The 22,064-nt window shown below is 49.3% G+C and overlaps 1 protein-coding gene across 1 annotated transcript; it reads right to left on the reverse strand.

The window, feature by feature from the left end:
- Positions 1 to 491: 491 nt before the first annotated feature.
- SLC7A14 (solute carrier family 7 member 14) lies at positions 492 to 21,826 on the reverse strand. The gene is made up of 7 exons (XM_067301417.1): positions 21,535 to 21,826; positions 11,885 to 12,121; positions 9,900 to 10,117; positions 7,622 to 7,768; positions 6,256 to 6,464; positions 3,834 to 4,711; positions 492 to 814 (listed from the first exon to the last, which is right to left on the reverse strand). The coding sequence occupies exons 1-7, from the start codon at positions 21,824 to 21,826 to the stop codon at positions 492 to 494; spliced, it is 2,304 nt and encodes a 767-aa protein (XP_067157518.1).
- Between the last annotated feature and the right edge of the window lie 238 nt (positions 21,827 to 22,064).

A 22,064-nucleotide genomic window follows, 5' to 3' on the forward strand; every position in this document is an offset into this window, starting at 1 on the left:
TAAGAAAGTGCCAAATATGTAACAGTGGCTTCCCCCAGTATGGTCGTAGGGTGAATATTCCCTGTGGAAAACACCTTATCCCCTCACTAGTTTAACTGTTCATGTGAGTCCTTTCACCTATCACATGCCCTTCCAATTTGGCACATCTCTTTTAATTCACTTTGTTGGTGCTGTCAAACCGAGGGTTTAGTAGACACTAGAGGATCTGCCAGTGAAGCTGAGCCCTGGCCCCCTTGGTAACATTCACCAAAGCAGGATCTGACTGGTGGACTCCGAACGGGCCTCAGGTTTGTTTTGTTCAGGGTAAATAGCAATCTCAGAGGTCAGGATGAACCTTTGTCCTGAAGGACAGGTGACTGGGAGGGGGTGGTGGCTGTGGGCCCTGACATGTTAGGGAGGATGGGATCGAAAAGGGGAGCCGGAGAAGCCTTTCCGTTGTCACTCAAGGGAAGGGTGTGAGGGGCAGCGCGGCGGCCCGGTTCCTGTCTCCGTTACTCTGGTGAGTAGTCTAACTCGTCGTTGGCGATCAGGGCCTCCGAATTCTGTTTGTGTTTGCCTTTGCTTTTCGGTTTGCTACTCGTCCGATGGCTTTCCTTTGCTCCCGCCATTTGCTGGTAAGAGAAGCCTTTGTCCTCAGAAGGGCCCCAGTCCTGGTAGTTCTCGCTCTCATTGGCATAGGAGAAGCCATCATCCACAGAGAAGGGGTCGACGTCCACATCGTAGCGCTGGTACGTGCTCTGATGAAGTGCCTCTTCCCGGGCACTGATCTCCAAGGTGCTGTTCCACATGCCATAGCTGAAGTAAATGAGCAAGCCTGCAGGGGTGGGAAAGAAGGAGAAGATCTGGCCATTAACTATCCCAGGGAAGAAAGGGGCTGGCACTGGAAAATGGTGTGCTCCAGCTCCATCGGAAACTCAACTGTTTTAAACAGGGGCAATGGAGATGACCACAGTGACATGCCTTCCTCCTGCTGGTGCTTCTCTTAGCTGTACACCTCTCAGCCCAGGGTGGAGACAAATGAGAGCGTGTGCACAGCTAAAAATGCATGATGCCTGGAAGTGGACACCTGCCCCCCAAAGACCAAGTCTTTGGCTGATGTATCAGCCTCTTCCCATCAAACATGAGGTTGGCTCAAGCTGATGATGGTTAAACAAAAGTAAATATATCTATATTCTTAAAGTCCTGAATGTTTTAATTGATATCTGGTTTTTGAACCTTGTGATTGTGTTTTCAAGCATCTATCTGTGACCTGGGAGGTAATATTTTAAACATTGGCTGTGATTGCTACTTAACCATGTGATTGCTTTCTCTAGCTTTAGGAAGGAAATCAACTCTCAACAGACTTTTGCTTGTATCTTAAATGCTAAAAACCCTGCATTTCCATCCTGTTATCCTCCCAGCTGTTCTTTTCTCTCTGGAGTTTTCTTATGTTCTCAGTCTCTCTCCTACTGGTACTCGCAGCCAAACATGCCCCAGGGTTATCAGACTAAGTATATTTGGTATTAAAACAACTCTGAAATCCTGTCCCTTCCTCTTGGGAGTTTTTTTTCAGGTCTGCATTTCTCATTCTCTCTTTCTAGCCCTGCATGATCTCACCTTCCTATTTACCCATACCAGTGCTTTTCCCAGAAACAAATGTATCTGGAAATCTAAATTCCTAATTGGCAATGGATCCTGGAATTAACCTGCTGCAGATGTGTCTGTAGAGAAATCTGAGCCCCTGGTCTGCCATGGACTGGCAGTGGGTGCCGATGTTTGGGAGGTTAAATCCAGTGTCTGCGCAGAAGGACTGCAAATCTCAGCCAGCAGTGCAATTCAGCATGAAAACAAATGGGATCCACCTCTCCCATCAGGCTAAAGGTTTCACCTCTGCTACGGATGTGGCAAGTGAAGTCCATTATATGTTAGTGAAGTGGTTTAATTGACTTGTTGCCATTTCTGGTAGCCAAAGAGGTATTGGATGTGTCCCACAGGGGAAAGTATTTAAACACAGCAGATTAAGCTGATGCTTTGCAGTCCCTTTGCTTCAAAGGTATAGGCAGAAGGTCTTTCACTGGATCTGCAGCTTTACCTATCTCTTTTTAAGAGCCAAAAGGCTTTGAGCGTGTAATCTCAGACCAAAAGGTGCATGGGGCAGCTACTGCTGAACAGCTAGACTTAGGGTTATTGACCTCTGTGAGCCAGTGCTTCTGCTGTGGGACCTGCAGAAGCAGAGGAAAAAAGGTTGTCTCCCAGCAGCTTCCCCCACCAGAAGACAGAAACTGTGAGACTTATTTAAAATCTCTGAGATGGCAAAAAGGAGAGCCAAGATTTGTCAATGTCATCACCTGGCTCTACAAGCCAAGGGCAACCTCTACAAAGAACATAAGGCTCCTGAGAAATTTGCAAAATGTGAAATCTGCAGAAATCCCTGGAGGATCCAATCACTATGTTCTGTGTCAGCCTCCGTTTTCCCTCCAGGAAAGGTATGATCCATGCCTTATGGTGAGGGACAGCAGCCTGCCTGCATCATTTGCACTGATTCTCATTCACAGGAGTCAATCATTCCATCAAATGCCGATGACCTGGGAGCACACTGTGCTCTGTTTGCCACCTCTTATAAAAAATGATCTTTCACAGATGGCTGGTCTGTGCACAAATTTTTCTGTTCGGAGAGGATAATGAAGCTGATATCCTACTCTCAGGCTGATTAAAGCCTAAAAACATATTCTGTGATGCTCTTCGTCAAGCCCTCGATTTTACAGCTCAGCCAGGTAGGGCTGCTTTGAAAGAAGATAAAACAGGGCAAATAAAAGTGCTGGAGCTGGCTTGGAGCCCAAGGGCACTCAGTGTCACCTTGGGGAGCAGCGGCAGTGCCGGGGAGCTCTCCCAACTCTCTCTCTTCCCTCTGCCCCTTTCTTCTTCTGAGGGCCAGCGTGACATGCAGCACAGGATCTTAAACTCTCATCCCAAAGGTGAGGTCTGTGGGTGTGATAGCTGGCCAGAGTTTGTCCTTTTAAGTGCTAGCATGGTGCTCAGGATCTACTGTCTGCAACTGGGACTCCTGTGTGCTACTGCAATATAATAGGTAATACTATTTCTCCATAAAGAGTCCTTGTCTTTGATCCTCTTTTGTTGTTTCAGTTCTGTATAGTCCAGCCTTCAGGAGGAGCTATTAGAGCTGCTCTTTTTCTCTTGTTTATTTTGGGAGGATGTGGATTACAATGTAAATCAGAGGAAACTATGGGTTTGCCAGGCTCCCAGCTACATGCCAAGAAGCCTAAATTCTGCAAAAAAGCCACTCAGATCTGGGCTTTCAGGATTCACAACAGAGCATGCAAGACCTGAGAGCCCCCTGCCATGAAGCTAAGAGTGTAGACTGAGACCTGGAGATAGACCCAGCAGATCCCTCAGCTCTCCCTTTCCCAGGGCTGTTGAGGTTGGGTAGCCCTGGATTTTGGAAATGTAGCACTGAGATTGCAGTGTGGGCTGCTGAAAGAGCTCAACTGGGTGAAACAGGAGGAAAGCAGGGAGATTTCTGTCAGAAACCTGCCTGCAAGGCAATTTCCAAAACCCACCTACTTTGCATCTAAAAACTCATCAAAACAGTCACCTTTCCGTGAAACACTTTACTTCCATCAAACTGACGTTTTCTGGAGGTGTAATTCTCCAGCTGGCTGTAGCTCTGAGTCTTGATTAACTGAGGTTTGTAAGAACTTTGGGATTACAAATGGAAAATGCAAAGGAGTGGAAAAGCAGCCATGTCAGCCTAAGTACTCTAATTAGCAAAGTTACTATTAATGTCCTTTCAAAACAGGGTGGATTAATAAATAAATAAATCAATCAAGACTTACCCACAAAACACCAGACAGCAAATCGGATCCATGTGACTGTGGAGAGCTTCAGCATGAGATAGATGTTCACCAGCATAGCAAATGCAGGGACGAAAGGGAGACAAGGCGCCATATACGGCAACTTTTTGGGGTTTTCTGGCTGCTGTAAGATCACAAACACCAGTACAACAATGAGCAGGATCATCAGCACCACAAGGAGGACAGCCCACCAGCTCTGCTCGTAGATGTAGTCTGCGCCAAAAATGATGAAAGAGCAGAAGATGAACATCAGGACAAAGAGCAAGAGCACGCACGTGGTGACCGTATGGCCAGTGGCTACAGTCGGGCGGTCCATTTTCCCTGGCAGGCCAAGGTGGATCCGCATTGTGTAGTACCGTGGACCGATTAACTTCTTTAGCTTGATGAGATAGATGTTCTCAGACTCATCTGCCTCTATTCCTGAGGTCATGTCGACCGTGCCATAATTTGGGTGATTTACACTGTAGGTGGATTTATCAGATTTCCCTATTAGCATCTCATTGTCCCCCAGTGATGGCAGATTTTTTGCTCCGCACGTGTTGGTTGGTTGGCCCGTAAACTCTTCTCCTTCACTCCCTGGAGAACAAACTTCCTTCTCACAGTCAGCTAGGATGCCCTCCTTCTTCTTGGTGTGCTCCTCAGAGAGGAATTTAACAAAGCCATCAATGTCGCTTTCTGGCTGGTATCGGAGGAGCAGGACGCAGACGGAGACCAGCGTGTAGGCGAGGAGCGTGCCGATGGACATCATTTCTATGAGGTCCCGCAGGCTGACCAGCAAGGAGAGCAGTGCTGCTAGAAATCCTGAGACAATACAAGCCACTACTGGAGTTTCCGTGTAAGAACTGACGTGGGACAAAAATCTAGAGTGTGAAACAGTCGCAGAAAGTTAAAATTGCAGATCGCAGAGGTTCCCTGTCATAACAACACCTACCCAGCTGGAAAGGCACAGAGCCAGCTCAGATCTATGATCACTTCAGCTCTCATTGCTTTTTGGAGCTTAAATTGGGTTTTTGGAGCTTAAACTCCAGACTATGGAAATAGCGCTGAGGCTGAATCTGAAGTTATATCTAGCTCTGATCAACTTTGTGCAATCTGAAATGTTGACCTGGATACTTGCAAATGCAAATCAGTACCTTGATTTTATGCATAGAACCTGCACACCTTTACAAATAACACTTGAACTGAATATTCATCCTTGGATAAATTACATCTTGAGATACCAACACCAAACGAGAGACCGAAGGGAGGCTGGATGGAGTGCAGTGGAAAATACTGCAGCAGCTACAAGACACCAGGGCAGGGATGCCTCTTACCCTCATGTTATGCATGAAGGGATATAACCTGCACTTCTGCCTGGCTCCTTACATTACCAATAACTCTTGGACTGTCTGTGAAGACGCAGTGGCTGTGCAGGTCTGCAGCACAGAATCATGATGGGAGCATGCTGGGACAAGCGAGTCTTTTAGACTCTTGTGCTATAGCTCAGCACCGCCAGAAACAAAGTGGCAAAGCTCAGAGTTCACTCTGCGCTACAGTCCAGGTGGGATTTTGTTATGGGGCAATGGCTAGGTTTCTTCTTGCTTTTATTAATGCTAGGGATTTTCTTCCTCTCTCCGTGCAAGAACCCTGGGCGCAAACCTCAGCAGATGGAAAGAGTCTCCAGCCTAGTCGTAGCACAATATAGTCACTTACTATGCAACAGGTTAAGACCATGGTAGGCAATTTTTAAGACAACATTTTAGCGAAATAAAAAACCTTGATCTGAAAGTGCAGCCATGGCTTTACACCATCCCCTAGCACACAGGTTTGGAGCATTTTCTTTTGCATAGATGGATTAGCGCCCAGTCACTCCCCTTTGTGTTGAGAGTGTGGGTATTTTGCTCTCACAAGGCATGGCAGTGCTACTTTAGGTTAGCTGGGGACAATCTGTTCCTGCCAGAGCTGTGTATGCATGCATGAGAAACTTTTGCCACCAGCTACTGCATCTGTAGACCTCTCCTGACTTTCCTGGGGTTTTGCTTGGGTTTGTGTGCTCCTCCACCAGCACTGAGTTTGTCTGTGACCTTATGCTCCACGTGGTGAGGGCACCTGGGTGTCAGGACGTGGAAAAGCCCTCGGCCCCGAACACGTCTCCCCTCCTTGTCCTGAACTTATGAGGGCTTTCCTAGCTAGCATTTGCCTGTGCTGCTTTGATCCCTTTCAGGCATTCGCTTCCCTGGCTGCAGACCTTGTGCAGTCCGATTATACCAAGCATTAAAAGGGAAACACAGCCACTGAACTGACAGGTTTCCGTAGGAAAGACAGGACAACTCACAGAGGATTTCACATCAATCACTTATAACCTGATCTCATGCCAGAAAGTATCCAGGGAGCAAAAATAAATGACAGCAGAGGCATGACTGACCTGAAGAGCAGCCCATCACCGGCCATGGCGTAAATGACTCTCGGCATTGGGAAAAGGGAACCCAGCAAGCTCACTGTCAGTCCTGCCACAGACCCGATGGCCACGATGAATTTAGCAGCATAGAATCCACGGGCCACAAACATTTCCATCAGAGGGGATTCAGTGTCAATGGCATCGTATGGCACCATCAGAGTGAGGATAATGCTCACCTACGGAAGATAAAAGAGCGGCAGGGGAGCACAGATGTCAGCACCGGGCAGCAGCTTTGGTCTCTGCTGAGGACTCACAGGGCATGAGAGCTGTTTCTCAAGGACAAAAACCCCCCAAAATTTCAAGTCTGATTTCAGATGCCGGTTGTATCCCTATGTTCCCTGCAGAGGGGATGTAAAACGGTAAATGTAGATGACAGTGTGTTCTTTGCTGTGCAGTCATTAATCGAAGGGGTTTGCACTGCCTTGGGCTCTGCCTTCCTAAGGCAAAGAAAGACAGCTCAAGGCCGGCTGAGCAGCGGCTGCGACTCAGGACTGCTAGTGGGCCTCCATGGGGTAAATGACGCTGAATTCAGCTACGTTCCCATGCACAGGGACCATGCTATCAGTCACTGCTTCTCCCTGGGGTAGAAGCAAAACCCAAGGCAGAATCACTTGGGGAAATATTCTGATCTCATTTTAGGCACAGAGAAGCTGATTTTGAGGAAAGCCACCATCCTGCAGGAGAGGGCGGCTGGTGAGTTTCCTGTAAAATTATCAGAACAATGTTTTTCCCCTCCACGACTCAATTTTGCTGTCTTACAGGGAAAGTCCCTGAATACAGACATGCATTTATTGGCATGTGGAGAGGCTGGACTCTGCTTCTAGCACTTCTCTCACCTGGCTGTCCACGCCCGTTACAGCACAGCCAGTGAGCTGTGCTAACTGGGACTCTGTCCCACCTCTCCAACAAAGGCAGTGCTGCTTTTCCCAAAAATGCAACCCAGAGGATGGTTCCTGCAACACTGCTGCTCTTCCACTTTGCTATGCTTTCGAACATGTGCTTCCCTGTATAGCTGAGGATGGAGGTGATCGGGGAAAAGACAGGCTGCCGCCATTCCTGCAACCGGCCCAGGGATCTCGGCAGAATGAAAGTAGCTGAGTCCTCTGCCTGGAGAAATATCCACACTGGGGGCCCAGAAGGCAGCTTCCATCGGTCACTGATGTAGTCACACAAACACAGCTGATTTCTCAGTCCTCACCAAAGAAAGAGCTGTTGTTCCAGGGTCTGACTGGCACGCCGTCTCACTGAGAGAGAGGAGCAGCGCAGATGCCCCAGCAGGGACAGACGCTCCTATATATATACACACATACATGTATGGATAGTTAGTACTTACGGACACATATGCAGTCAAGCACGTGACGAGCGAGGCCGTGATGGCGTAGGGGATGGAGGTGTTGGGACTCTTGGCTTCCTCTCCCGTGGTAGCGATGATGTCGAAGCCGATGAAGGCATAGAAACATGTTGCTGCCCCTTTCAGCACCTGCATGGAGAACCAAGCGCATGAGAGCCAGGAGGGAGCCGTGTGGGAGCAGGCGGCTCCTCGCGTTTCCCAGGTCAGGGCTGGGGACCCATGCTGCCCGGCCCCGATCCTGGACAGAATTTACATTTGGTATAGTCTATCTTCTTAAAGCGGGTGCTCAAATTAAGGAGCCCAGTTCTGCCTCATCTGGGCTTGAGGATGAGTGAGAGCCGAGCAGAGCATGCCTACGTACACTTGGGCATTCCCATCTGCGGTGTGATGCTGGGAGCTCCCACAACCCAGTGATTTGGTCTAGAGAGGGTATTTCAAATGCAGCCTGAGCCACTCGAGGCATCTGCAGCTCACGAATGGCAGACTACAAATATGCGGCTATGCAGTGCCCGAATCTGCTAGGAGATCCTGGCAGTGGCAGATGAGACAATTAACCAATTTTAGGCATTCATTTGTTTTCATAATATTCCATCCCAAATCTGATTAAATTAATATGGACTTGTAATATGTTTACACATTCCATCTTAGCAACATTCCTAATGTGGCAGTAAAATCTGCTAACAGAGGAACCAAAATAGAGCATAAACAGTCAGATGTGTGCCGCTCTCCAAACCACTTCAGTTTGGTTTGGAGGCTGCATATAGGTTAGGAGCACACGTTGGGAACACTTGGATGATGAATTATTTGTACTGTTTAAATATTTCATTATATTTTCTTTAAATGTACAAGATTAGCAAGGATATTTATAGGAAACAAACACTGAAGCAGCCTGAAGACTATATAGCTGTAAGAGGTGAGTTAATCTGCAGTTGCCATACCTGTGTGTGCCATGTGCACACACATCTAGCTAGCTAACTGAATAACACGTGTCCATCTCATCTCTATCATCTCATCTGTTTAGTACTGGAATATACAGTAAAATTCACCTCTCTCAGGGGGCTTTCTGTAATTAAGTTTTAAAGTGTCTCTATACTGCTTGGGGATCTCATGCCAGTGCTGTGCCCGCAGGTGACTTACACACTAGAAGCAGAAAGTCATATTTACTTTTACTTTTGGCTTAATTTGTGAAGCAAATAACCAGCTGAAAATGATGGGAAGACTCTTGGTGTGTTTTGGATATGTATCTTTAAAAAATGTATATTTTTGCCAGGAGTTATTTGGTAGGTTGAATGCGAGCAGAACAGCTATCTTCTGTTTCCTCTTTTTCATTCCTGTTATATGGTATAAAAGGCCAAGCAGAATCCAAAAGTAAATACGACCTCCACTCTCAGATGGGCCTCAGTGCATTTCTAATCACTGTTTTTCTCTGGCAAGGAGGTATTGATTTATTGAAGGGAGATGAAGGGAAGGTATGTCAGCTTGGGACCCTCTCAGTAATCAAGATTCTTGGTTTACTTTACTTTCTTGCTTATTTTTCTGCACAAGACCCCGATGGAGTCGAGCAGTGTAAATCTGAGAAATTATCTTGGGTTTAGGCCAGCTGAGATATTTTCAGTCTCTGTTCATCCTTGGATAAAAACCAGTCCAAGCAAGCTAAAAAAGCCAAATATGTCCAAATTCTCAGTAAGCTTTGAGGGAACATCCATAAAATAAGCACTGGCAGGTGGTGTTATGAAGTGCTCAAAACAAATGCTTGAGAACATTGTTATTGAAAACCAGCCAACATAAGTATCTCCCCTTTTCTGTAAAGCCTGAGTTAGCTCTTCCTGAGCTTCCTTTCTTGAATGGCTACTGCATTTTTCTATGTTAAGCCTGTCTATTAATGGCATTCCCTGGTGTCTGTATGTTTTTATGGGCACTTTGGCTCTCCAGGAGGGCATTTGGGAAGAAAGCTAAGCTGTGGCAGGAGATATAGGCAGAGCATTGCTGTGTCCTTTGGACTTTGCAGAGCTAGGAGGGTCCAGGTCCAAACCTGTAATGCTGGAGGTCTCTGGCCAAAGCACAGGTGGGTTTAGCAGGGCCAAGAGGTGGGGAATGAAGTGTAAGAGGTGCCCACATACCATCAACAAAATGCTGCGGTCTTGGGGGGTTTGACATGGTACAGGGGCACAGCAGGGAGTGCTGGGGGCAGTGCTGGGGGCCCTGGAGCGTGGAGCTGAGCACGTCAGGCGCAATGCCTCAGGGAAAGCACGATACTCACCCCCGGCCATCCAAATGGCAGGAATTGCCCTTCAGACCAGTTGTCACCTTTGACAAAGAAGAGCCCGGCAATCATGATGAAGATCCAGACTGCCAGGTTAATGACGTTGAGCACGTTGTTGAGCCCCACCGAGTTCTTCACACCCATGGCCACAATGATGGTGACAATGACAGCAATAACCAGAGCAAGGAGGTCAGGGTATGACTCCTCTCCTTTCCCTGGATAAAAGAAAAGATGTCTGTAAGTCTTCATCCATAGCAAGGGAAAGCATCTCCAGAATCTCTGTGGGCTTTTCTAAATGCTTTTCAGACTCTGAAGCAATATAAGTTTTTTAGAACTTGATCTCATTGCAAAGGACTCGTGGTGGTCTCGGTGTGTCTCTGTCTCCACTTGCTAAAGCTGGTTTATAGAGATGATAAATCATGGTGCCTGAAGACACCTTTAGGAATTTTAGGAAGGCAGTAAACAATCTGGTCTCAGCTTGTAATAATGTGTATCTGCCAACTACTAATGAAAAAATCAATCATATATTAAAGTTGCATGAAACTGTTACGGGACAGCAATCTATTGTTATTTACTGGAAGGAACCACAGAGCATCGCTGAATCATATAGGAACATCACAGCGTTGAGTTTACATGCTAGTACTGCAGGCACTGCCCTGTTCTCTCAAAGGGTCTGAAAGGGAGTATCACTTCAGGGCTTCGGGTTGTTCCTGTCTGCAAAAGCCAGGACTTCCCTGCTTTGGCTTCATCCCTGTCAGTGTCCTTGTCTGTAGAGCAGCTCCATACCCAGGACATTTTGAGAGATGGTGCAGTTAGACAGAATCATGCATATGCTGCAGCTTTGCCTTTCAACTGCTGCAGTTCAGTGCTCAGAGATCTTGTTTTCCTGTTTTCCTGACATTACAGATGGAGTCCATATGATTCCTCAGTAACTGAGGTCTGGAGAAGCAGCTTGGATTGCCAGGCTGCTACCACCATCCCTCTGCATGCAGGCTCCCAGCCGGGGTGGGATTAGGTTGCGCGGGATGTGGTGTCGGTTGTACTAATGAGTGTGCATGCGTGAGCCTGTGGTGTGGCTGCGAGAGGGAGAGATGGATGCAGATGGCCTGGTAGCATGCCTTGCACCACCTGATCAGAAACAGCTCTAGGAAACACATCAAATCAACAGTCTGGCAGGAAGATCTTTCTTTTCCAGGCAAAGAGTGTAAATCAGAGAGGGACGCAGGCTAAAGTACTAGATCAAAACCTAACCAAGCTGCCAGCAGGTGCGGTTCCAGGTGCATGCCCTAACCTCATCGTTTGAGCCTGTCTCTAGGAGAGATGGCTTCGTTCTAGCTCGGTGTCCAGACATTTGTGTTTGGATCTGAACTTGCAAGTTCAAATCCATTCCTGGTAAAAAGAAATTTGTCTATCCTCATACCTCCAATTGCACTCAAGCCTGTTGCCTTTTGCGAGCCACGATGTTGCTACTGGGTAACCTCTCAAGGCTACATGAGCCATGACATGCTGCTGTTGCTAGCACAGGAGAAGCAGTCTTCAAAATAGTGTGGGAAAAGAGTAAAGGAGAGCACTACAACATCAAATACTGACTAAATAAGGCAGCAAGAATGGTGCAGAAGAGTGGCTATAGGATCCCGATGTGCTGCATGTGTTTAAATGGGAAGGAGCAGAGTGCTTGAACTTGGTGAAATGCTCCTTTGCTACCATTAGCCTCTGAGATTGGACTAGCTTTTCAGCGGTGTTTATTCTGCTCAGTGCCAGCTCGTTCCAAAGGGACTCAAGCTATCGGGATCGTATATCCCAGCCCCTCCAAACTGAGTCTGTGAAGCAGACTGCAAAAGGCAGATGGATGGTAAATAATGAATGAAGCATAATATCCATGTCTGACTGACTTTTGATGAGATTCCAATTACTCTTCAGGACCTAATTAATGTAGGAAACTATGCATGGCAAGACATGAGTATTTCTAGACTGATTCTCACCTAGGCCATTTAATGTCCCAACGCTGTTGATCATCCAGCGGCTGATGGTGTGGTTCGCCAGCGAGTCAAACATGCTGCTCAGCGCGCTGGCCCCAGCGGCCGTGCCGATCAGGTACTCCAGGATGAGGTTCCAGCCGATGAAGAATGCCACAAACTCCCCCACTGTCACGTAGCTGTAAGTGTAGGCAGAGCCAGTGGTTTTGGGCACCCGCACACCAAACTCAGCATAGCAAACGCCTGTTTAGAAAAATACAAAGCACCGTAAGGAAAAGTGCTGGGCTGTAGAAAGACGGCAATAAACCTGCCCTGGGTCTGACCTGCCTCCTAACCTGTGGACGTGCCAGGAGCTCTCCCTGAGTTGCAGGGCATGGGGCACAGCGCAGCCCCACTGCCCACAGGCTGGGAAGAGAGTGCACACGTCCTTTCCTTAAATCCGTGGTGTCAGGGTGAGGGGGAAGGAGGGGGCCACCTGCACAGTAGCAGCGTGTAATGGGATCAAAGTTCCTTTGCAAAGCAGCTTACTCTTTTTTTAAAAAAAAAAAAAAAGTATAACTGGGTGCATTTGCTTTTAGGACTAACTGAGAGTAGCTCGCCTGACCTCCCACCCCAGGACTGCACCAACTCCTCAACGCGGTGGTTGTTTATCACTGCTTGAACACAGCAGTGTCTGGAGGAGCACAGCGATGTGGAGCTGTGCAGGCAGAACTGGAGCCTGCCGAGCAGCTGAATGCTTGTCCAGGTGCCTGCAAACCTGATCCTTGGGGATCAAGGACATGCTGCGTCACTGACCACATCCCCCAGAGAAACAGGAGCGTAGAGCTGACCCATGGGCAACGCTTGCAAAGGCTCACAGATGGGTCAGAGCCTGTCACTGGATCTGCTGAGAAAAATTTTAGTTATGTTCTTGTTCCAAGCCAAAGAAACCTCTTTTCTTTTTCTTCTTTTCTCCGCTTTGTTTAAAGCAAAGCAATCCCACATTAGTCACCCAGCTCTCCCGTGGCCGGGCTGGCGGGTGACTTCTGTGACTGTGACACCCTGACGTGAGGCGTGCCGTGATCTGTAACTCTGCCTGTTCCCGCCACGAACGAGATTATCTGAGATACAGGGTTGACAAACGATCAACCTCCAGGGCCTGTGAGGAGCTGGAAGAGGCTGTGTGAATTCAGTCCCTTGCCAAAGGCCATTTTGAATAACCACAGCTGGAGGGTTTTTCTCACGAGAGGGCTGTCAGGAAGTTTCAGGTGCAACAGGGATCGCTCAGTCAGACGTTGTTTACCGTATGCCAAGAGGCCCAGCTAGCTGCCAGCGAGCCGGAGATGGGGTGCGAAAGGGAAGAGAGCCCGAGTCAGGCAGGGTCATAGCTGTATTATAGCGCTCTACTTCGAGATGTCTGTGAATCAGTGATGGCTGATGTCTGAGCGATGTCTGTGTTCAAGACTGGAGATAGAGAAGGTCTTTGGCTGGGAAATTCCTGCATAATGGCTGGAGCATCCAGCTGATGGCATGGGCAGGGTCGGCCGTGGGTGGGCACGCTGACTGCTCCTGTCCGTTTGTGAGGAGAAGAGGCAGTTTTCCAGCCCTTTAATGCAGGTGGTGCTGTGAGGTCTCAGTGTAAAAGCAATAAAGTGGAATCACTCCTTGCCAGGTTCATGCAGGATGATGCAGCAGGGACAAGGAATATAAGCAGAGGCCCACCGGTGGGTATGTCTGTGGGGCCACAGGCCACCTGAACGCTCAGAGGAGCCAATAATACAGGGGTTGCTCAACAGATGAATACTGCCGTTGGGAGCCTGGGGCCAAATCCTGTCTCCTTTACACAAACACTGGAGACAACACATTCCCTGATGTGACTAAAGCATCGGGTCCCATGAATCACCTCCAGCATGGCACTAGCGCAGCCAGGACACACAGAGCAAACGGCAGCTAACGTCAGGAGGAGCTCAGAGACATCCCGTGGGGACTCTCCCTCCACAACTGCTTGGCTAAAAAAGCAGGTAGGATGCTAGTTTTGATGCAGGTCAATAGTCTGGCGGTCTCTTTCCGCACTGCACAGCTGCTCCTGGGCAGGATGGGGTTTCCAGGGGTTTCCAATAGCCCTGGGCTGCTGGGAGGTGGTGGGGAGCCAAGGGACTCATTTCGAGCTCGACTGCTGAGCCTGCCCTTGGGGTTTGCTCCTCTGCAGTTGACTCTTTGGGGGGACTGCACATTTGAGAAGGTGCAGAGACACCGGCCTGGTCCTGGAATGAGATGCTGTAGAGGGGTGCAAACAAGACTACGCCTCTGCCACCCCGACTGTATGCGGTGCCGCGCTTCAGTGACTCCAGCCTTCGCTTTCAGCACTGCCGAAAGCTGAGAAATACTCTGTTGCCCTCAGCGATCTGCAGATCTCCTGACCTCCGGACTGACGCGCAGCAGCTTTCATGTCCGCTGGCATAAACGGCACTAACCGCCTCTCAGTTATTCCTCTGCGAAGCACCTACTGCAGGACGGTGCCTGGCAGCCCTTCGCACCCCAGCGTCTCCTCGCGAGCTAAGGGTGCAATTTCATAACTGCGTTGGGAGGCAGCAGTGGGTGTGCCGTCTCCAGACGCGTATCCTTGCTTATTCCTATGCAGATACAGGCAACGGCACTGTCCAGATCGTCCCTGCCCTCGTTTATACCTGTGTAAGATGAGACTGAAGCCATCTTACATAGAGAATGTAAGCTATTTGAACAGTTAAATGCTACGTGTAAGTCTTATTCTGAAGAATAATTGTAAAATGGACTCAATAGAAGAAAAAAAAGAAAAAAGAAGTATTTAACTGGAGCTGTTCAGGAAATTTCAGTGAATTTTAATACTTTCCAAACTCCTTGTGCACTTACTATGTTAGGATACTTCGCAATAAAAACCTGACCCTGATACACTGCTGTCTTAAAACAACCATTAGCTTTTCATTAAAGTTAATGGATGGATTTAGTCATAAATTCTCAGAATATTAGTCAGAACAAGTGCTGGAAGGCTATACTGAATTCTGCATTTTTAACGCTGATTAAGTCCTTTCTCCTTAACCTCAGTTCAGCTAGACTGTGAGTTCAGCATTACAGCAACCCTTGCCTCCCTAGTGAGCAGGATGTCACAGGGGTTAACAGTTTACAGCCTTTATTATCGTTGTGCAAACATGTAGTATTTATTGAATTCTTCATCAATTACCATTTTCTATTTCAAAAATAATAATTGCTTCAAATTTACAATCAGTTCAGTATATAAAGGAGAATGAAAAATTTGTAATAGCTTTATGAGGTTGCTGCTCTTATTATAGGTGCAGTTTTCACACAGTATCAACACAAAATTATTGGATCTAAGTTGAATTCAGTGGCACTTCTTTTCTTGTTACTGTTTTTTTTTTTTATATGTTATTCACTGTTTAACTTGCATGCGTGATGCTGGTAGTGGTTTTCAATGGGATACTTGAAAACTTTATTTCTGTAAAGCAGGCCCAACTGCAGGAACAAGACGACAGCCCAGCATCCATCCCCACATCCAGTCATTATTCAAAGCTGATTAAAAATGCATGCAATCTGCAAACGTAAGACATTCACAGATAACTGCATGCCTGAATGATTTATGAAACAGATGCTGCGATGGGGACAAGTATCTAGTTTCTCTCTTTGATGGCCTTAAAAATCATATAATCTTTCTTGGAGGCAGCTCTGTTTCTAGCCAATGACAAGATAAGGCTTAAAGAGGATTGTTATTGATACAGAATGATAACGGCAAAGCAAGGTCCGAGTTGTCAATTACTCTACTAGGGTCCTGAAATAGAAGAGTAATCTTTCTCTGTGTATTGGGTACAGTGATATGCTGTGTGTGTGCATTAGATAGAAGGATACATATAGGAAAATAAGCTACTTTTTGTTTTATCATGCTGTATTCAGTCCCGAGGACAGGGAGGTATGAGATGAAAGATCTGACGGATCTGCTCTGACTGTATCGGGTGACACCAGTGAAACCACTCTGCCTTGCTGGGCTACAGGTTCTCCATCGCAAAGGGGCTAACAACCCTTCCCCCTCTATGAACGGCTTACAAAAGGAAGATAACATTATTAATCTAGTAGGGTGCAGATTTGATCTCACTAAACTCTACAACAGTGTTGTGTGCACTACATAGCCACCGGCTGCCCGGCCTGGCCGCAGACATGGGCTCCCCTGCAAAAAGGGGTCCCCACTGCGGCTCGTTGCGCTGCGAAGCTCTGCCGTGGCAGCAGGCTCACAGCGACGGCACCCAGCGGGCCCAACCGACTGCATTATTAATATTCAATTAACCTGCCTTAGGAAGAGCATCTGACACAAAGCCGATGGTTTCCCATCTCCTTTTTCCTTCACTCCTTGAAATATTTTTGTGCTTTTATGTAACATTTGCACGAATACTGCACTGCGTGCTCGTTGTGCAGGGTTGTAACGGACCTGTCCCTATGCGTCTGAAAGCTCGGCTGCTGCAGAGGAAAGGGAGAGCCCGAACCCCTTTCGGCGTGAGAGGCCCTTCCTCATCCTTGCCACTCGCGAAGCTTCAGCAGGGGGCTCTTCTTTGGAGGACGTCACCGTAGAAAGGGACTGTCACCCTTCTGGAGGTGGCCACAAGAGGCGGCAGCTGCGTGGTGGCCTCCGAGTGTCAGGGGACCACGACCTGCATGTCATTGGGGAGAGCCAAGGTGCCATGGGGAGCTGCCGCAGGGCCGAGGGCTGCACGGGGAGCGCTGGTGCGTAGGCGGTGGCTTTGTCTGGCAGGTCTCGGAGAAAAAAGTGTTTCCAAGTTTGGGGTACAGAACCAAGACGTTTGCAAAATCAGCACTTCTTATGAAACGTAGCATTTTCTACTAATATTTAGAGCTTTTAGATATTTTGTCTATTCTAATTTGAAGGTTTCTTATTATAATCCAGGGTTGTGATAGTTTTCTTGCTCTGCAGGGTCGAAAAGGTTACAGCTTAGAGGCAGAAGTCCCTGTGCAATACCTGCCTCTGAGAAAACCACAGAAAAAGAAGCAATCCTGCAAGCATCCTGCATCCCGCATCACCGGCTTAAGTAGTGCCATTGAATTCAGTGGTGCTTTCTTTTATAAGAACAATTCCTAAATGTCTGCAGAACTGGGGCCTCGCAATACTGCTGGGTTTCAGCTTTTCATTGCAAGGGTATTTCACAATTAAAAGAAAATCCTCCGACCTTTTACGAAACGTTGCTGACGGCAGCTGTGTCTCCCATAGGCACAACCAAGCGCTGCTTCGCCTCTCAGTGCTGGAGACGGGGAGGTGACTGGGCGCGCGGTGCCTGCGGGCCGTGGCTCATCCCCCAAGTGCAGCTATGCAGCATCTCGGCCGCCTTGGTGCCCCGGGAAACACCAGCTGTGCCGGTGCCCTCCCGAACGAGGCGGCAGGCACGAGCCTTGCTCCGGGGGTGCACTCCGAGGGTGGTCCCGGAAAAAAGGCAGCGCAGCTCCCTGCAGCGGCTCTCTCAATTTGGAGACAGATTTTTTTTTCCCCCCAATTGAGAGTGATTGCAGCTTTCTGCAGAAGAAAACAAACGAACACAGCAGTTGTTTGGAAGAACAGTCTTTTCACGGCAGACCATTTCTTTTCCTTGAATATCAGCTCCACTGTGTAATTGGTATAACAATCATTACACTGGCATAATTATATAGTTACTGGTATTATTCAGAGGGACATAAACACAGCTGAGTTGTTCAGTTCATGACATCGTCCCTTCCAAGACCCATCTACAACTCCTCATTTTTAAGACTTAATTTACGTCTCCATTCTTTGGTTTATCTTGTTTGGGCTTGACTGGAGTTAAGGCAGCCAGCGGCTTAGCATGAAGTGCAAGCAGAGGGAGTTAAATGTTTTTTCTGTTCATCTCGTCTCCCTGTCTTTCCGGCTGTTGCTTGAATTATTTGCCATGGTGTGTGTTTGGCCTGAAACAGGTTCACGAAACAGCAACTCAGATGGAAGGTCGCTGCAGAAATTGCCAGGCCACTTGGCTCTCTTCCGAGTAAAACTTTTTCCTCCGTTCCCATGGAGTCTGAAGATTTACCGCCCAGGCGCTAACCACCCAGCTGCTTCGGGACAACCAGAGCATGTGCGGAAAGGCAGCAGCGAGATCTGCCTCCGTGAGGATGCAGGAACTTCCCTCCTTCTCCGTGGGGCAAAACCTCTCTCACGAATGAGACACTATGAACCGAGCGGTGGATGTTCGCTGGCAAACAGCAACCTCTGGGTGCTGAGTAGTGGCAGTAGGAATTGTGAAATCCTCCCTGGATGTCAAAACCCCAAAGCCCAGCGTCACAGTGCCGGCTGTGGCATGTCAGGGCGATCGTGGCCATGGCGTGCGTGCTAACCCTCCTGCAGCCCGCGCCACCAGGCACGAGGCCGCGCGGGAACTGGGAGACACCCCGCGGGCGCTGTGCCATGAAGGGACTGATGTTTCAGGCGGAGCAGGTCACGGAAAAGCTTTTAGGCTTTCTGCAGGCTGCATGCTCACTCATCCCAACAGATGCACTACCAGCCAGCTTTCTGAGGGGGGGTGGGTTGCAGCAGTGCTGGAGGTAACACTAATAAATTCATGCTTCTGTACAAGTAATCTACAGGGACCGTTCTTCAGCAACCAAGAGCAGCCATTTTACCGAGGTCGGTTTGAAGCAAAATCTTATTTTCAACAAACCACTGAGCCATCCTAGTTTGTCTGTTGTGTTTAATGGCCACTATATGCAAATGTATAAAAGGGAGCTCCAGGAATAAAACTTCCTTAGGAAAAGGACCACCCCCCTGCTGTCCCTGCAAGGACAGAAGGGCATCACTAGGCCAATTGACCTCAGCACAGTCCAATTAGCTCCTAATTAGCTCCAGCCCCAGCCCCAGCCCCAGCCCCAGCTCCAGCCGAGCAGCCCCTGGGAGGGTGCTGGCCTCTGTCCTGCCTTAGAAAGCCAGGCACGCAGTAGGCCCTGGCGGTGATGCTTTGGGGAAGTCTGCGTCTGAGTCTGCCCCTGGTGAGTCTGCTTTCATGTGGGTCCCAGGTAAGGACACACCACAGCAGCGTGGTGTGGGGCTTGAAAACTCTCACCAGTGGTCACCAGAGTTGCAGAGCAGCTCCCGAGTGAGTGATAGTCTCTTTTTTCTTGGAGCAGCCTGACACTAATGCCTGGGGGATTGTATGACAGGGAAGACTATCCTGTGCTGTCAGGCTGGCTGTAACCATTAGAAGGGAGGACCTGACTCTTTCCTGAGCTCAGAGCCAGAGGTTTGCAAAATATAATCTACAAGATTTTATTTCTTTAAGAGAAGAGAATGTTGAAGGGGCAAGGAAAGGCTGGTGGAAAATGCTGTGAAGAAAATAATGGGTCTGGGTAAGATGGAAACTGCTGATTTTTCAAAGAGGAGGATTTGGTTAGACACTGAGGTCAGGATGATGAATCCTGACTGTAGCGGCAGACTGAGGGAGTCTGTGGTATCTCCTGCACTAGAGGCTTTTTTAGAAAGAAGTTAGATGAGCATTTTTGTTTGAGAGCTGAATAAAAGGCCTTCCAGTGAGAGAATAAAAGAGACCAATTTGATTTAATCTATTCAGAAGAACAGAGAGGTGAATCAATTATAGTGTGTCTGTAAGTACCTTAATGGGGAACAGTACTGTCTCTTACATCTAGAGGAAGGCAGAGCTGGAATTTGCCTGAAAGACAAAATCAGACAAATCCACGTCTGAAACTGGGCAAAAAACTTGAACAGTACAAAGGGATTTACCACTGGAACAACCTTCCCAGGGGGAATTCTTTGTGGATGTCTTCAAAGCAAGTTGAATGGTTTTCTGGAAGAAGTATTATAGCCAAAAACCTCTTGAGCTCAATTTGCAGGTAATGGGATCTGACTTAATGATCTGTGATATGCAAAAGAAAAACAGGGGATCAAGTTGTCTCATTGGCCTTAAAACTGTGAGTTTAAGTAGCTCCTTCAAATCTGTCCATCCACGCTTGCCTGAGTTCAGCACTCTACATGCCTGGAATGACTGCTAAATATTAAGTGAAAGCTGAACTGGTCCCCCAATTAGCTGGATGGCCCATCTGACTCCTGAACCCTTGCTTGGTTTTACTTGCCAAAAATGTGTTGCTGTTATAAACAACAGAAGTGTCAACGATGAAGTGAGGAAGCGGCCAAGGAGACTATCAAAACAATGCATCCTTAGGAAAACACTTTCCCAGCGCTACAAAAGCAACTTGAGATGAAAGAAGAACAGTAAACACAGCGGACCACACGAGGCTCCCACGCAGGCGAAGGCGAAGGACCATCCGAGCTTTCCCCTAAGGTGAAAAAGCACCTTTTGGAGGATAGCGTATTTCTCAGATGAGACCCACCAGGCTCTCCAGCTTTCTCAGTTTGCTGTTGGTATGTGTCATGACCAGTGAAGCACTTAAAGAGGAGAGAAAGCAGGCAGCAGGAAACAGCAAAGACACTGATGTTATTTACTGCCTTGGCTGCCCCCCCTTCCCCCCCCCCCCCCAGTTAAGTTTACTTGTTGTTTTGGGATATCAGATAAGCATCAGATCTTTCGGGCAAAAAGCCTAAATTTAATCATGCCATTATATTTTTCTTCTGGGAGCCCGTCGCTTGTTCGGTTTTATCTTTCTTGGATTGTAACGGGAAGGAAAAAACCTGTCATCTCCAGGAAATGCTGCTGCGGAGTGTGAAGGTTTCTCACGCACATCGGCGTCCCGTGGCTTTCACCCAATGCTATGGCTGAGTCCTGGCAGCCCATGCGGAGGGCTGGTGGCGTTAGCTCAGGTCTTGCAGCGGCTCGTAGAGAGCCGGCTCTAGCAGCACCCCGGCGGTTTAGACAGCCGAGAGGGCTCTCCGCGCCGCGTGGGCACGGGAGAAACCAGCCTGTCGTGCGCGTGGGGCAATCCCACGTCTTTTGCCATGGGACGGATGTGCTGCTCGTGTGAGGCTCTTCTGCGTGGTACGCCAGGGGCTCGCCTCCCCCTATGAAAATCCTGCGTCTTTAGAAGCTGAGCCGGGTCCTTTTACGTGGTCACTGTTCCTGTGTCACGTTGAAGTCCTTTGCCGTTTACTCGAGTTTCCCTACCCAACTCGCGCGTGAAAGCTCGGTGTCGGGCTGACGCAGGGCAAAGGCGCCCTGAGCGGGGTGAGCTGGAGCGTCGCCTGCCGTGTTAGGGCTGGGCTGGAAAGGATGGACGCCGGGAATGCTGGGGAAACCACGGATGGAGCCGTGCGCTCCGCTGGGCTCGCAGGGAGGAGGGGGAGCTGTCCGTGTGGACACCATCCTGGGCCAGACCTCCAGAGGTCCTTCCAGCCCCAGCCATCCTGTGGATCTGAGAATCCCCTGACTTTTCGCTAAAACACATCATTCCTCCCCCTCTGCCCCTTTTATTTTTGGAATTCAAAGTGCGATCCTGGATCAGCTGCAAAATTGATTTAGGAGCGGCCGAGCCGTTAAGGTCCGCCCCAGAAGAAGGTGCCTCGGTGGCCACCCAGCGCCAGCCGGGGCTCAGGAGGCGCTAGCCCAGGCGCCCTGCTCGCGGAGGCCACCAGCCGGCTAACCTGGCGTGACCGCGCTCGCGCCCGACGCCGGAGCGGGGGCAGAGCCGGGGAAAAGCCGCGCGCCGCCGGCGCTCACCTGACAGGATGGAGGCCACGGCGGCGATGATGAAGGAGACGATGACGCCGGGGCCTGCCATCTCCTTGGCCACCAGGCCGGACACCACGTACATGCCGGTGCCCACGCAGCTGCCGACGCCGAGGGAGATGAGGTCGAGGGTGGTGAGCACCCGGGCCAGCTTGGCGCCCTCGCCGGCGCCCTCCAGCATGGACTCCACGGGCTTGGTGCGCAGCACCCGGCCCCGGGCGGCCCGCCAGCCCGCGCCCCACGGCACCCGCCGCGGGTCCAGGCGCCACAGCAGCCCGCTCATGGTCGGTGGCGGCGTCGCCCTCAGAGGCGCCGGCGGGGCTGCAGCTGCATGGCCTGCGCGGGCCTCGGGCTCCTCCGCTGGGCCCGCTCGGGCCGGACCTGCGGAAAAAAGAACCCGAAACCGCCGTTTTTCCACACGCCGTGTGGCGGCCTCTCACACCCATCACACACGTCCTTACGCAGCCTGCACAGACCCGCAGCGGGCAGGTTTCCTCTTCACACGCTGACACCCCCCCCCC

The sequence above is a fragment of the Apteryx mantelli genome, chromosome 9 (assembly GCF_036417845.1).
Source record: "Apteryx mantelli isolate bAptMan1 chromosome 9, bAptMan1.hap1, whole genome shotgun sequence".
Classification (NCBI taxonomy): Eukaryota; Metazoa; Chordata; class Aves; order Apterygiformes; family Apterygidae; genus Apteryx; species Apteryx mantelli.

Excerpts from the sequence above, each read along its gene's own strand:
- SLC7A14 (XM_067301417.1), bottom strand. The coding sequence starts at position 21,826 with ATGAGCGGGCTGCTGTGGCGCCTGGACCCGCGGCGGGTGCCGTGGGGC. Across the intron at positions 12,122-21,534 it reads CGTGGCCTCCATCCTGTCAG|GCGTTTGCTATGCTGAGTTT; the intron begins GTGAGCGCCGGC and ends TTTTCTAAACAG. Across the intron at positions 815-3,833 it reads TGCTGTCTGGTGTTTTGTGG|GCTTGCTCATTTACTTCAGC; the intron begins GTAAGTCTTGAT and ends CCACCCCTGCAG.